The sequence below is a fragment of the Leucopleurus acutus genome, assembly GCF_964270905.1.
Source record: "Leucopleurus acutus genome assembly, chromosome: 7".
In the NCBI taxonomy this organism is placed as follows: Eukaryota; Metazoa; Chordata; class Mammalia; order Artiodactyla; family Delphinidae; genus Leucopleurus; species Leucopleurus acutus.
Window position 1 is genome coordinate 22,801,029 of NC_139150.1, and position 15,949 is coordinate 22,816,977.

Below are 15,949 nucleotides of genomic sequence, written 5' to 3' on the forward strand. Positions count from 1 at the left end.
GCTGATAGGTCAAGGTGTACTGGATTTCAGATCCAGGCAGTCTGGGCCAAAGTCTAAACTTTTAACCACCATGTAATACTGCCTCTATTAGAGGATCCAGTTAGTGCAAGACCCACTGATACATACTCAGCAATGAAGTTCATTGCAGAGACTTGAGGCAGAGAGGGCAGCCGTGAGGAGGACTTGAGTATGTGGATGCCCACGCAGAAGACCAAGTAGAACAGGCACAGGGCTAAGAGGAGTAAACTTTTGCGGAATGTCATTTGAGTGGACACTCTCTGAAGCATCTGATAATCCCAAGTGATGATCTTTAGCCCCCATCCCCTTCACCGCCACTCAGTACAGGGAATTGCCTCTCAGATGCCATTTTTTAAAAATTTATTTTATTGAAGTGTAGTTGATTTACAATGTTGTATTAATTTCTGCTGTACAGCGAAGTGATTCAGTTATAGATATATATACCTTCTTTTCATATTCTTTTCCATTATGGTTTATTACAGGACATGGAATACAGTTCCCTGTGCTATACAGTAGGACCTTGTTGTTTATGCCATTTTTATACAATATAATTACACTGGCCAGCGTCTTCCACCTCGTGTATCTTAACAGATGTCTCCACCAATCCTTGCAGAGACCGAGCCACTGAAGCAGTGGGAGATTGTATCTCCTGTTTGCAACACATCTGCCTCTGTCCTCTTTATTTATCTACTTTTCTGAGCTTTTCAGTTCCTCTAATCCAAGGTCAGCACTCAGCCTCACATCTTTTGTTGAAATGAAAATGTGACTCAAGCAAAGTTACTATTTTTTAGTCCTAGGTACTTCTTGTCCATGTCTCAAAATGTCATACAGTGTAAACTTAAGTTTATAAATGTACATGCCAAACCTCAGTATAAAACTTGGTCTTCCAACGAAATTCAGTTTATCCTGATCTGGGATACTCAGTGTTCCCCTGCATCATAACACTCCCATTTTTTTATATGCCATTCCATTTCACAAAAGAAAAATATCTCCATTATGACTATTTTAGTATTTTCTTCAGATAAGAAAATCTCACTTTAGCAATCGGCTCCGTGATCCCCAATGCTTAGAAACATCTTTCTTCAAGTACCTTAGGTAATGAACTAGATTCATTTATATATCCAGTGCATATTTAAGGAACACTGTCACTGTTCTAGGTGTAAGCATGTATTTAAATGATAAGAATTGTTTAATTCACTAGAGACTGTATTATAGTAATTTTAAAAGTCAGCATGTTTGAATAATGATGGATGTAAATATTACTACAGTCATTGATTGATAATTTAAGTATATACATATAATAAGTCTTCTAATCTATGCAAACTCAACCCTAAATTGTTTGGGGTCTAATTTCAGTTTTTTTAAAAAACATGATACACAGAATCTGTTGCCCTATAATGGAATTAATATAGTCATTCATAGAAACTAAAATACAAAACAAAACAAAGGAAACAAAAGGAAAACAAAATGAACTTCCAAATGTCATTCATTTGGAATGCTAATAAATGTCACAATTAAATGTGGTTTTTGATAAATTTAGGATAATTATAACATACGCAAGAAGTTCATGAACTGAGAACCTCCACTCAACCTCCACCCTCTTTGAATCTCCCATGTATCAGTACACTTGATTTGAAATACATCTGGCTTTTTGAAAAATTGTGTTGTTCCTGAATCCCAAATATTTACAATATAATGGTTAGATTCTCTGTGTTTTGTATATTCTAAACTCCAGCTAAACTTTTCCTTCATAGTTACTATTGAAATACCTGGTAAGAAGACATAGTTTCTTTCCGGACAGCTTTGAATCATCAATAATGTGTTTCTCTACCAAATGTCAAACAGATAGCTAGTGGGAAGCAGCCGCATAGCACAGGGAGATCAGCTCGGTGCTTTGTGACCGCCTAGAGGGGTGGGATAGGGAGGGTGGAAGGGAGGGAGACGCAAGAGGGAAGAGATATGGGAACATATGTATATGTATAACTGATTCACTTTGTTATAAAGCGGAAACTAACACACCATTGTAAAGCAATTATACTCCAATAAAGATGTTAAAAAATAATAATAAATACAAAGGAAAAAAATAATGTGTTTCTACTTTCTCAGTTATATTTTTACACTTGAATTCTTCTAGTCTATACACCATGTTTCCTAACATTTGGTGCCTTTTTGGAAGAACAGGTTGACCTGATAAGTGTCCAAAGCAGTTTTTCTGCTGGATAAGTCTAGGCATAGCATTAAATTCTTCCTTTCTGTTGTAGCTCATTTCTTCTGTGGTCCATGTCAATCAACAACCATTTTCCCCAAGAACCATACCCATCGTCCTCCTCAATCCTTTGCCCACCTATAGAGGTTGTCCCATTCTGGATGGACTGAGGGTGGTGATCCAGTAGTTGAGATGGATCATTTATATTCTGTCTCCTGGAAATTTGGACTCAGGCACAAAGAGCTCTGAGAGAGTAGAATTTTTTTCCCAGTGTGTAGAGAATAGAGGTAGGACTATACACAGGTAACCAGAGGAATCCCATCAGTGTGAGGAGGGATTTGCATGCGTTTCTCTAAAAATAATTTTTGCTTCTTTTCCTTGTTATGTAAATAAGAGACCAATTAATAGTTTTAGGTGAAACAGAAAAATATAACTATTTTAGTTTTTGTTTTGTACTCTTTTTTCTATGTGTGAGTACATATATAATTATGTATAAATATGTAGTAAAAGTATGTTTTTAAGTTTTATTTTTAAAGCTTCATATTGAGAATTTCCCCATACAATAAAATTCTGAAATTACCCTTCAAGTTTATCCAATTGAATTTTTAAATATTACCAGTCAGTTGTCGCTACAGAACTTTGCAATTAAAACATTTACCCTTGTGCACACCTCTTTCTCAACATCTCTCAATATTTCCTTTTTATTTAATTCTGTTTCATCTGAAATTTTTGGATTATTCATTTCCATTCCTTGCCTCATCATATTAGCTAGACTTTCCACATAGAAGTGATGGGACAGTCTAGCTTTGTTATTAAATTTAATGAGACTGTTTCAAGCATGTTTTTGCCCATTGGTTTACAGTAGCTCTTTCTGTCATATTAAGTAAGTGCCCCTGTATTCTTTGCCTAAGTCATTTGTAAAACCATAAACTGATACCCAAGTATCGTTTGAGGTTACTTTCTCCTTTGACCACTTGATGTGAAGCACATGAACAGACTCCCTAATACCTTTGACTTTATGGGCTGCTGCTCGGTCATACTGTGTAGACATTTAACATGTTAGCTGAAATCATTTTATAAATTGATTGATAACAATATTAATCATAAGTTTGAATTTTTATTTTGTTGTCAATTAGCAGTTTGAGTGACATGTCATTTAGCCCTCTTTCATTGTCATTTGGATTCCCATGACTTCACTTTTTGCTCTCCAGATTTTCTTTATTCCTGGCATGTTTCTAGAATGGATGGTGGAATTTGGCATTATTGGAAGACTGTTTGGTCTTTTGCATGTTTATTCTGTTGTTTTTTTTACAGTCTGGATTAAGTCTGCTACTCATCAACTCCCGTGCACACCATTTCCCAATTTGATGTACTGTTCCAGTGGGTCCACTTCAGAATGTTTTGTGTCTGTGTTTAATAACTAAAGCATGTACGTGGGTGGAGAAATTCTGTGACCATAAATCTGAGATTAAGTTCTTTTCTGACCCTCTGGTTCTTTTCTGATTTGGCTAGACTGTAAAAAATAGCCCAAATGTTACTCAAGCCAACATTGTTTTTTCATTCTAGAATTTCAGTCTAGAAAGCCTGAGTAAATGCTTAAATAAGACATATTAAATGTAATTGATTTGATATCACAATATAAATAGGAAAGCTCAGTTACTGCAGAATACTCTTTCCAGCTGTACTTTTGTCATTGTTTTACTTTTTGCTTGTTTGTTTTTAGTGAATGTTTCTGTTGTATCATCAAGTAGTACGATTAAAAATTCCTAGCATATATGCTTGGTATATAATAGAAGCTCGATATAGGTTTGGTGAAATAAGTTTAAATATAGCATTTATAAGATTTTTTTCATTTCACAATTGCATAACGAGACTACTGCCACAAAAGTTTTGGCCTAGAATTTATTAGTTTATTCTGCATGTTGGACACATATCTAACGAAAATTAAGGCATTTACTTGTTTATTCTTTCATCCACTTATTTCATAGTTATTTTTTGATCTTCACTGGAATAAAAATATGAGTCAACCTTGCCATTGAGTATCTTGCTAGCCTGGGATATGGCCAGATATATAAGTGTCAACTCTGATGGGGTTGGTGTGTAGTGGGAGGCATTGAGGTGGATTTCATACTTGGGAAAGTTTCAGTGAGGAGATGAACTTTGATCTGGATTTTGAAGAACTGGTAAAAGTGGAGGTAGACATAGTGGGAGATAAGAAAGAGTTGTTAATTTCCAGGTGGAGCAAACAGAAGGAAAGCATGGTGTGTTTCAAAACCTCTGAATAGAATGGTGTAGGGAGCATATGGTGTAAGAAGTAGGTTGGGGAAGTAGGAGATAGGGATGGGATAAGGGATGTGACTGGAAGCGTTACTTAGGACAAGGTGATAAAAGGGCTTGTAAAGAAATTTATGCTTTATTTTGTAGATGGAGGGAAAATCGTGGAAATTTTAAACATGATTAGATCAGTATTTCAGAAAGGTAAGTTGGATGGCAGGCCAGACAATGGATTTGAAAGAAGAGCAGCTTCAGCTAGAGATGCTTGAAACAACTGGTGTTTTTCAATAATCCAGACAGAACCAATATCCTGTACCTAAACCAAGGCTGGGGCAATACAATCGTGAGACTCCTAGATAGTTCAGAGGTGAAATGTATAGGTCTGGATCGGTTACTGAAGGTGATAGATTAGAAAGGAGGCATCATAGATTACTCCGAGATTGCAGATTTATAAAGTGGGATAGATTATGGTGCCGTCGTTGACCTATTTTAAGAACAGAAGGAAGGAAACCTTATTTGTGCATCGTGAGGATAAATGGAGTTTGAGGGGCATGTGGCACATTCAGGCAGAGGTGTCCACTGGACTGCTGGAACTTCATATTGGGAGTTTGAGTTTATATGGCATGCATTTAGCAGTCATTAGTCTATAGGTGAGACTCAAAGTTCTGAGTTCACGTGACGTTTCGTAGGGGAAGAATAGAGGAAGGAGAAAGAGAAAATTCGGAAATGATATAAAAGGACAAAATAGAGGTAAATAAAACCCTGTAAATATACTACCAAGAGACAGTCAACATTTTGAGGTACATGCTGTTAGTCATACTCATACATGCATGCACATACATGTAGTATTGAATACATTTACACACACATGCACACTAATGTAAAAAATATCATTGTTTTTGGTTACCTACTTTTTACATTTAATATTATTCAGTATTATTATTCTAAGGATCTTTCATGATTGCCCTGTAATTTATTTAACCAGTAACCTATTGTTGCAATTTTATATTGTTTCCATTTTCTATTTTGCAAATTATTCTAGGATATTCATCCTTTTGATCACTTTTTATGTGTATCCATGGTTACTTCCTTAAGATATTCTTAGATGTAGAATTGTAGTTCAAATCACATGAAATTTTGGGGGCTATGATCACTTTGTCTCACTGTACTCCCCAATATTAACAGTCTAGGTGGCGTTTCCAGTAGAAGTAACTGTTTCCCCACGTATTTTACAACTTTTACCTTAAAAAAAAAAAAAAACTTTGACCATTTGAGAAGTGAAAACATAGTATTTCTATTATTGAACTTTCATTATTTTGGTTGTTAGTGAAGTTAAATGTTTTTCATATTTTCTGACAAATAGAATTCCTTTTTTTTTGTCTTTGTTTTGCTCAAACATCTATGTTTCTGTTATTTTTCTCATTCTTTTCCTTTAGAGATATATGAAAGTTCTTTATATTTTAAGGACCTTAATACTCTATTTGACAAGCATGATGAATATATTTTCCAGTTTATCCCTTGCTTTCTAATTTTGATTTTTTGAGACAGAGCAGAAACTTTAAGGAATGCAGTACTAATTATGGTTTTGTCTTACTGCCTTGGCTAGAAGTTGCAAAAGGATTTTAAGTAAGAGTGAAAATACTTAGAATTGCTGATTTGCTCCTTATCTAATTGGGAAATATGCTGAGTCTTCACAGTTAAGCACAATTTTACAGTGTTGCTTTGAGTTAGATACTCTGTCATATTACTGAGTATCTTTTTATTTCTAATTTTCATTCATAAAAATAAAAAACTTAATTTTATTGAATGCCTTTTTAGTATCTTGTATTATTATTTTCTTTTAATTGGCACGATTATGTTGTGTTATAGCAAAAGACAATTTTAATCTACTTTTGCATTTGAGGAATGAACCTTATTGAATAAAGGAGAAAGATCTTTTGAATCTTATTTTTTTATTTAGATTCACTTTATTTTTATTTTTTATTGAAATATGGTTGATTTACAATGTTTCAGGTGTACAGCAAAGTGATTCAGTTATATATATATATATATATATATATATATTCTTTTTCAGATTCTTTTCCATTATAGTTTATTACACGATATTGAATATAGTTCCCTGTGCTATACAGTAGGACCTTGTTGTTCACCGATTTTGTACATAGTCGTTTGTATCTGCTAGTCCCAAACTCGTAATTTATTCTTCTCCCCTTTCCACTTTGGTAACCATAAGTTTGTTTTCTATGTCTGTGAGTCTACTTCTGTTTTGTAAATAAGTTCATTTGTATCATTTTTTTAGATTTCATATATAAGTGATATCGTATGATATTTGTCTTTCTCTGTTTTGAATATCATTTGAATTCAGTTTGGGAGTGTTTATTTGGAATTGTGCATTTATGTTTATAAATGAGGTTAGTCAGCAGCTTTTTACTCTAAATTTGTACTAATAAACTTTTTTAGTTTGGATTTCTGACATTTTATCTCACTACCACCAAGGTGTATTTCTGTCTTTCGTTGCCTTTTTGGTTTCCCGGCATTTTTTTTTCTTTTCCAGTCCCTCGCCTCCTGCACATCTCTGTTTTCTTCTTAGCCTGCTCTCTTTCTGTGGCTTTCAGTTCCTGTTTTCATAGACGCTATGGGTTTCTAAATCCTAGTGATGCAAGTACCATTCTATTGCATTGCTTTCTTCTTATTTCAGTAATAAATTCTGTATTCTTCCAAATCTTCAAGTTGATTTTGCAGTTCTTGAGTTGACAGAATATTTTTATGGGCCTGCTTAGACTTTCTGTGTTTTTCCCTCCAGGGACAAGGCTATATATCTAGTTTGGCCTGCATGGTCCAGTATGGTGGACACTAGCTAGATGTGGCTATTTAAATTTAAATTAATTAAAATTACACACAGTTATGAATTCACTTCCTTAGTTGCGGTAGCTTCCTTTCAAGTGGTCAGTAGCCACATGTGCCTAGAGGCTACTCTATTGAACAGAGCAAATAACATGTCAATTATCACAGAAAGTTCTATTGGACAGTGCTTATTTAGACCCTCTGTTTCCAGATGCAGTGTGTGGCTTATTTTTAACCCTCTTCACTGATCACTTGGGTAGGTTTTCGATTTGTTTTATCAATAATAATAATAGCAGATGTTATAGCCATGTATTCCAACACTGATTTTACGCACTTGTTGATTGTTTGCTGCAAACACTTTCGCTGGATATACCATTTCATTCATGGATGAGGAAGAAGGAGGACACAAAACTCCTATCTGGCTGCTTTGATATTTTTTTGCTAAATAAAGATAGAATGTAAGGTACAGATAAAGTTTAGGAATTCACTGTGAAAAACAGAACTAAATCCTAGAAAGCATTTATTATGTGCACTTACCGTAGGTAAATAAAACACTGAAATGGTGATGAGAAATGAAGTAAACAAAGGACTGAAAGGAAAACAAAACTGGCTGAGAAGCTAAAGGGAATAAAGAGAAAACTGTGTGAGACAAAGAAGTATTGTAAAAAGAAAAATAAATGCGATGCCAGGATTAATTCTTTTTTTTCTTAAGGTGACAATTTTTAGGCGATTTTTAAGGTACTTTTTTTAAATAGGAAGTATAGTCGATTTACAATGTTGTGTTAGTTTCTGGTATACAACAAAGTGATTCTGGTATATATATCTCTATTCTTTTTCAGATTCTCTTCCATTATAGGTCATTACAAGTTGTTGAATATAGTTCCCTGTGCTATACAGTAGGTCCTTGTTGTTTGTCTGTTTTATATATAGTAGTGTGTATATTTTAATCCCAAACTCCTAATTTATCCCTTCCCCCCTCCCCTTTGGTAACCATAAGTTTGTTTTCTATGTCTGTGAGTCTGTTTCTGTTTTGTAAATAAATATATTTGTATCATGTTTTTAGATTCCACATATAACTGATATCATATGGTATTTGTCTTTCTCTGTCTCCTTACTTCACTTAGTATCATAATCTCTAGGTCCAGGATTAATTCTTTTTTTTTTTTTTTTTTTGCGGTATGTGGGCCTCTCACTGTTGTGGCCTCTCCCGTTGCAGAGCACAGGCTCAGCGGCCATGGCTCACGGGCCCAGCTGCTCTGCGGCATATGACATCCTCCTGGACCGGGCATGAACCTGCATCCCCTGCAACGGCAGGCGGACTCTCAACCACTGCGCCACCAGGGAAGCCCCCAGGATTAATTCTTAATTGGAAGTAGAAGGGAAGAGAAACACTGTGTAAAACCAGTGATATGGAAGAAAAGCTTGAGACATTTCCACCCAATTCGGAAGGAAGTAGAATGAGATAAAAATGAAAAAAGAATAGAATATGTCCAGAAAATGATGAACCAACAGATGAAAATGAATATATAAGAATATGAATATATCCTTTTCCCAGATATACTATTCACAGATGTAAAGCAATAAACATTCCTTGAACTGAAGAATATTTGAGTATTCAAATTAAAAGTATTAACTAAATAACAGATGAAGCTTGATGAAATTTTGGAATTTGAAGAATGAGGAAAATATTACAAGTAGCTTATGGTGTCTTTTTTTAAATTGAAGTATAGTTGATTTACAATGTTGTATTAATTTCTGCTGTGCAGCAAAGTTATTCAGTTATACATATATATATACATATTCTATTAAAAAATTCTTTTCCGTTATGGTTTATCACAGGATATTGAATATACTTCCCTGTGCTATTCAGTAGGACCTTGTTGTTTATCCATTCTGTATGTAAAGGCTTGCATCTGCTAACCCCAAACTTCCAATCCATCCGTCCCCCACCCCTCATCCCCCTTGGCGACCACAAGTCTGTTCTCTATGTCTGTGAGTCTGTTTCTGTTTCATAGATAAGTTCACTTGTGTTGTATTTTAGATTCCACATATACGTGATATCCTGTGGTATTTGTCTTTCTCTTTCTGACTTACTTTGCTTAGTATGATAATCTCTAGGTCCATCCATGTTGCTACAAATGGCATTATTTAATTCTTTTTTATGGCTGAGTAGTATTCCATTGTATGTGTGTATATATACACACCACATCTTCTTTGTCCATTCATCTATCGATGGACATTTAGATTGTTTCCATGTCTTGGCTATTGTAGATAGTGCTGCTATGAAGATACAGACGCATGCATCTTTTTGAATTATAGTTTTGTCTGGAAATATGCCCAGGAGTGGGATTGCTTAATCATATGGCAACTCTATTTTTAGTTTGTTGAGGAATATCCATACTGTTTTCCATAGTGGCTGTACCAACTTACATTCCCTGTGGTGTATTCTTTGTACTTAATGTTCCCTAACATGGAAAAAAACATATGTGGAAAACAAGTTGAAACACTGGCATAATTCACTAGTTTTCTGCCTCCTGGAGGAAAGTGGCTCTGATAGAGTCACAATAGGTATCAGTTCACAAAATCATATTTTTTTAAAGATGACTTATGAGTTTCTCTAGTTACTATCCTCAGTCAAAGTTGACCACAGTGGGTAATTGCAGCTAAGGTTGTGCTGAGGTTGGTATTATATCTACATGTAGTTTAATTAATGGAGCCCAAGGGCAAATATTGTCCCCATGTCAGCTTTCTTGTAACCTCTGTTTTTCTTTCAAGATCGTTTTTCAAAACAGTTCCCTTGTGGCCTGACTTGGAGGGTGTGGGGAGGGGGATTGCAGTCTTGTGTAATGGTGATGGATCTCGGGTGTTAGAACAATGTTACACAACCCTGCATTTTTATCATTCTAATGACTCTTACTGGACAAGGGGAGCTTACTTCTCTGCCAGATATTTATACAAGCTAATCAGAGGCTTGATACAATACAGATGGTGATAACCTTTTGCTATACAAAGTTCATGTCAAGTTTTTTGTTGGCCACAAAGGGTTTGCCTCATTCAGTATTCTGGACCAAAAAACTCTATTTCTTAAATACCTTTCAAAGGATTGCAGATGATGTAAACTATTTCAGGAACTCTAAGAGGAGAATCAAGAGTTGGTCCTCTACCACATTCCACCAACATTACCACAGCTCTATTTACTTCTTAGATCTGTGGGATGGATGAAAAAATTGTTTTTATTGAATTATGTTCTTATTCAAGTATGATGAAGCACAGAGATTGGGGGAGGGGGGTAGGTTATTTTCAGTAAATCATCCATTCCCCGCTCTATCCTTAAAGTGCATTCCAAACCCAGATCTTGTGTAATTCTTTGCTTGGACTACTAGTCCTGCTATTCTTCTTACTATTTTAAGCTTAATATATTGTCTTGCCAACAGATATAATGGTTCCTGTAAATACTCAGTAGTTCTCTGCAAGAAGAGAAGAAAAATAGAATCACAGCTTAAAGTGTTTTGTACCTAATGAGTACAACCAGAAATCTCTGCAAATCCTAACCTGGATGTCAAGGAATGTTATTGACAGGAGTGAAGATTAATATTCCAAGATGGTATTTGTTTATGTCTAAAGGACAATAAAGGCACAAAAAGAAAACTTTATCTTTTTTTGTGCAAAACTCTACAACATACAGCACACACACACACACATTCTGTATATTCCCACTGCTCACTTAAGACCAATGTACTCAAGCAACTCTCTTCAGTGTATCCTAGAGTTTATCCACTCTAGATTTCTAGATGTAGAATTGCTGGATCAAATGGTTGGATAGAAAAAAAATTAATGAAGAATTTGATAAGCTGACTCTCAAGCTCAATTGGAAAGGAGAATGTTCAAGGTTAACTACAAACATTTTAAAAGAGAAAATAAAAGGATGTTAGAGTTTCCCTACCAGATATGAAAAAAAAAATCCTATGACAGTATAGTAACCAAACTGTGTGGCATTGGCCATGAATCAGCAAGTAAGTCAATAAAACAGAATGCAGAGACTTTAACCAGGGAAGAAAATTGCTTATGAAGTTGGATAAAAGTAAAGGGAGTATCTATTTCACATCAAAGGAAAATGTATGGATTTAATAATTTTTAAAAAACAGAAGTGTTAGAGAAAAGACTATGAGAATATTTTAATAGACTTGGGGAGGGGAAACTTTCTAAAGCAGTATACAAGGAGAGAGAGATAAGGGTGACTCCAAGGTTTTTGGCCTGAGCATTGGCTGCATTATGGGCTGCTGTTTATTGACTAATATTTATTGAGTGTGTACTATTTCCCCAATGCTGTGCTAAACTTTGAGAATTAAGAATTGAAGAACTAGACAAAAACATCTGCCTTCAAGGAAGTTACATGTGGGGAGGAGACTAGGTTTTTGTCTGAAGTTGTCCTTGCCTTTGTCACCTCGGAATATCTTTGAGCTGTGCTGCAAAGAGGTTGAATCAAGTGACCTCCTTCTCTCTCCCCCTGCCCTTCATCTCTAGCCTTTGCCTCTCCCTCTAAATAAGGTGGGGTTGTCGGAGTTCCAAAAGACTTTATTCTACCTGTTTTCCAAGATATCACAAGGTTCCATCAGTAAGAGAAGCTGTGTTTGTAAAAAAGAACATATTTCACTCTCTGCCGATTAAGATTTTTTAAAAATTCTTTATTTTTCTAATATATTTTTCTAGTTGTCATTTCTATTTTGAGACTCCAATCCACCTGATGAGAGAAAACTCCATCCAGGTACTTCCAAGCAAATTCAAAATCAGAACTTTCTCAAGTGCTTCACTTTTGAAAACGGAGCCACATTCAGGAATGTTTCCCTCTTCCGTTTCTCCTTCTAGTTGAGTCTAAACTTTGGAGCTTCTGCAAAGCTGCAGCAAAGGAGTGGATGTCCACCTCTCAGCTCTGACACTCCCTGCATGTCCGTCGTCTGGAATTGTCTCAGTTCTCTCATCAGTGGTCATGATGATCATCCTTGGTCATCTGCATATGGGTTTGTCAGCTTTGCCACCCTTGGTGCAGTAATCTCCTGGGGATTCCAGGATTTCTTCATGTTGCTATTGCCTGAGAGAGACATAGCTCTCATGGTCCATGCTGTCAGCCACTCCCACATCCTTAATATTGCCAAACTCCCTAGGAGTCTTGATATTGCACCAACTCTCTCTCCTAAGCCTCTCCAGGAATACACAAGACTCATCAGGTCTTCTCCCCTTCAACATCCCACATAGTTGTATTCTATTGCCCCATGTCACTGTGACCAGCAGCACTTCTGTGGGACTTACCATTATCCCAAATATCCACATGGAAAGAGGACTCATGGATCCCTATACCCATCCCTATAAAGGAATGTCAGTCATCGCTCCTACGGTGACTGAGTTGGGGTGTGTGGAGGGATTGGTATAGAGCACAGCGCCTCACAGCAACATCTAAATCTCCTCCCCTAACTCCTCTTTCTCTCCCTCTCCTCAGAGGTTCTTTTTTTAAATTATTTTTTATACAATTTTTAAAGGTTACACTCCATCTACAGTTATTACAAAATATTGGCTATATTCCCCACGTTGTACAATACATGCTTGTAGCCTATTCTTATGCCCAGTAGTTTGTACTTCCCACTCCCTCACCCGTATATTGTCCCTCCCCTCTCTCTCCCCACTGGTAACCACTGGTTTGTTCTCTATATTTATGAGTCTGCTTGTTTTTTGTTATATTCACTAATTTGTTGTACATTTTAGATTCCGCCTAATAAGTGATACCATACAGTATTTGTCTTTCTCTGTCTGACTTATTTCACTTAGCATAATGCCGTCCAAATCCACCCATGTTACTGCAAATGGCAAAATTTCGTTCTTTTTTATGGACGAGGAGTATTCCATTGTGTATATATACCACATCCTCTTTATCCATTCATCTTTTGATGGACACTTAGGTTGCTTCCGTATCTTGGCATTTGTAAATAATGCGCTGTGAACGTTGGGGTTCAGGTATCTTTTCAAATTAGTGTTCTTGTTTTCTTCAGATATATACCCAGGAGTGGGATTGCTGGGTCATATGGTAATGCTGTTTTTAGATTTTTGAGCAACCTCCATACTGTTCTCCACAGTGGCTGCACCAATTTATATTCCCACCAACAGTGTACAAAGGGTTCCCTTTTCTCCACATCATCACCAGCATTAGTTACTTCTGTTCTTTTTGACGATAGCCATTCAGAGGTTCTTTTCTTGTCTGGAGTGAGGAAATATCTTACACGTACCAAGTATTCACCCCAGATCTTCTTGTCATTCATCAAGAGGGCGGCTTTTTAAGCTTTAAGAGCCATTAGTATCTCACGTTATTCTGCCACATACACCTGCCCTCTTCCTGTCTTCAGTACGGTCCTTCCACACTGTTTGTTTTCCTTTATTTCACTTGGTTTTCGAGAAGAAGTGGAATGAAGTGTTTGAATACCTTTTCTCAAATTGCTGGCTTTCCAGATGTTTTCCAGAGTAAATTTTAGTTTAATTTAATTGTCTTTAAATTCGGATTTAACAGCTTTATCTTTAGCTCACAAACTCTGAAACTAATTGGCAGGAATTATTGAATTAGAATAAATACCTATTAATTATATACTAATGAAATATGCTTTCTACAGACATGAATCTTATGAGAGAATCTGGGTCTTATAGCTGAGCCTGTCCCCTAACATGAATTGAGGCAAAGTTATTTTTAAAATCATAATATCTCCTTTTAACTTTAACAGAATGTAGGTTATAATGTTGCTCTTCTTCTGAATGTAGTATTTCTTGAATCATTGCTTAAGAAACATTGGATTCCTTCTAAGAACTTGCCAGAAAATATACCCTGGTGCCTCTTTACCTTTCCTAACCATTTCTAATGAAAAGCAACAACGGCAAATTTATTTATAAGCCAGACTCACCATTGGATCTCTTGTGCCTTTACAGTATGACGTTACAAAGCATCAGTGGCAATGAATATACACTTTTTAAAAAAAAAAAGGTTTCACCTTTTTCCTTTTATCTATAGAGAAGGAACAGCATATAACATTGTAAAGGATAACTCGCTTGTCCTAAAACAGTAAAGCCCAGTTGTCACATTGAATGAATCAGTATTTTCTCATGAAGATAGGACACCACCAAAGAAACAGCTGATTTGGTGCTAATACTGGGTGGTCCAAAAAAGATGAAGTGTTGAATCAATTCTCCAATTTTGGAGGAGCAGTGGAAAAACAAATAGAGGAGGCAAGTGAGTCATTATTAACTCTGGAAAAGACATGTTCTGTTAAATTTTCTTCCCGTCCAGCTTTTAGTGTATGATCATGAAGTGGTTCAGCTAGGTAGGTAAGTGGGTAGCTAGCTAAATGCGATAGGAAGTAGGTACATAAGACTCAGATTTGGTCCATATTTTGAGCCTGAAAATCAATAGAAATAGTTTAACAATAATTGATAATATGAATACAAATTCATTCCATAAACTTTTGTGTGTGTGTGGCTGTGCTGGGTCTTCGTTGCGGCGCGTGGGCTCTTCACTGCGGTGCGCAGGCTTCTCTAGTTGTGGTGTGCGGGCTTAGTTGCCTCGCAGCATGTGAGATCTTCGTTCCCTGACCAGGGATTGAACCTGCATCCCCTGCATTGGAAGGTGGATTCTTTACACTAGACCGCCAGGGAAGTCCCCATAAACATTTGTTCCTCTCAGTTAGCAAGCTCTATGGCAATGATGATGATGATGATGGTGACGATGATGATACATTTTAAATGCTTTTCAGGTTTATTGTGGTTCTTTGAGAAGACCATTGTAGGCTCTCATCTGTGCCTGTTTGTGTTTTCCCTTCACTGATCAGTGTTCCATTCCTCGCTCTTGTGAAATGTTAATGATCTTCACCAGCACTCCCTTACCTAATAAGGGAGGCTCAGAGTAGGCCAACACAATACGTACTCATACTAACTTGCCCTATTTCATTACAGCAAATTCTTCGTCATTCTAGAGAAAACTCAACAAAAGTTATATTTCTCATTACGGATGGATATTCCAACGGGGGAGATCCAAGACCCATTGCAGCATCACTGCGAGATTTTGGAGTGGAAATCTTCACTTTTGGCATATGGCAAGGAAACATTCGAGAACTGAATGACATGGCTTCCACCCCAAAGGAGGAGCACTGCTACCTGCTCCACAGTTTTGAAGAATTTGAGGCTTTAGCCCGCCGAGCGTTGCATGAAGGTAATGGAAACCTACTGGCATCACGCAGTGCCTTTAAACAGGGTTTGCTTCTTGCTTATTTCTTGAAACCCACTGTGGGGATAATACCAAGCCCTATGAGGTCTTTGCTGAGCATGATGCCCATGTGTTCTTCGTGTATTATGAGCTGCATTGAACTTCATGAGTAGAGATGACATTCTGGCCTTGCAACAGGAGTATTTGTTTTGTTTTGTTTTTTAATAACTGTGATACATTTTCACTAAAATGTCCATATGCTCCCACCTGGAACCATTAGAATCAGTGGAATGAACGAGGTGTGTTTTGAGGCCACACACGGAGTCGGAAGCCTTGACTTACATCTCATCTTCAGTTATCTGGAAGGATGAAGT

At 36.5% G+C, this 15,949-nt stretch overlaps 1 protein-coding gene across 1 annotated transcript in view; it reads left to right on the forward strand.

Moving 5' to 3' along the window:
* The window catches only part of SVEP1 (sushi, von Willebrand factor type A, EGF and pentraxin domain containing 1), a gene marked incomplete at its 3' end in the record, with an annotated part of 178,436 nt that overhangs the window by 15,006 nt on the left and 147,481 nt on the right, over window positions 1-15,949 (forward strand). Inside the window, exon 2 of the mRNA XM_082842808.1 lies at window positions 15,326-15,581. Coding sequence (XP_082698934.1) covers window positions 15,326-15,581 — 256 coding nt within the window. The remainder of the gene's footprint in view (window positions 1-15,325; window positions 15,582-15,949) is intronic.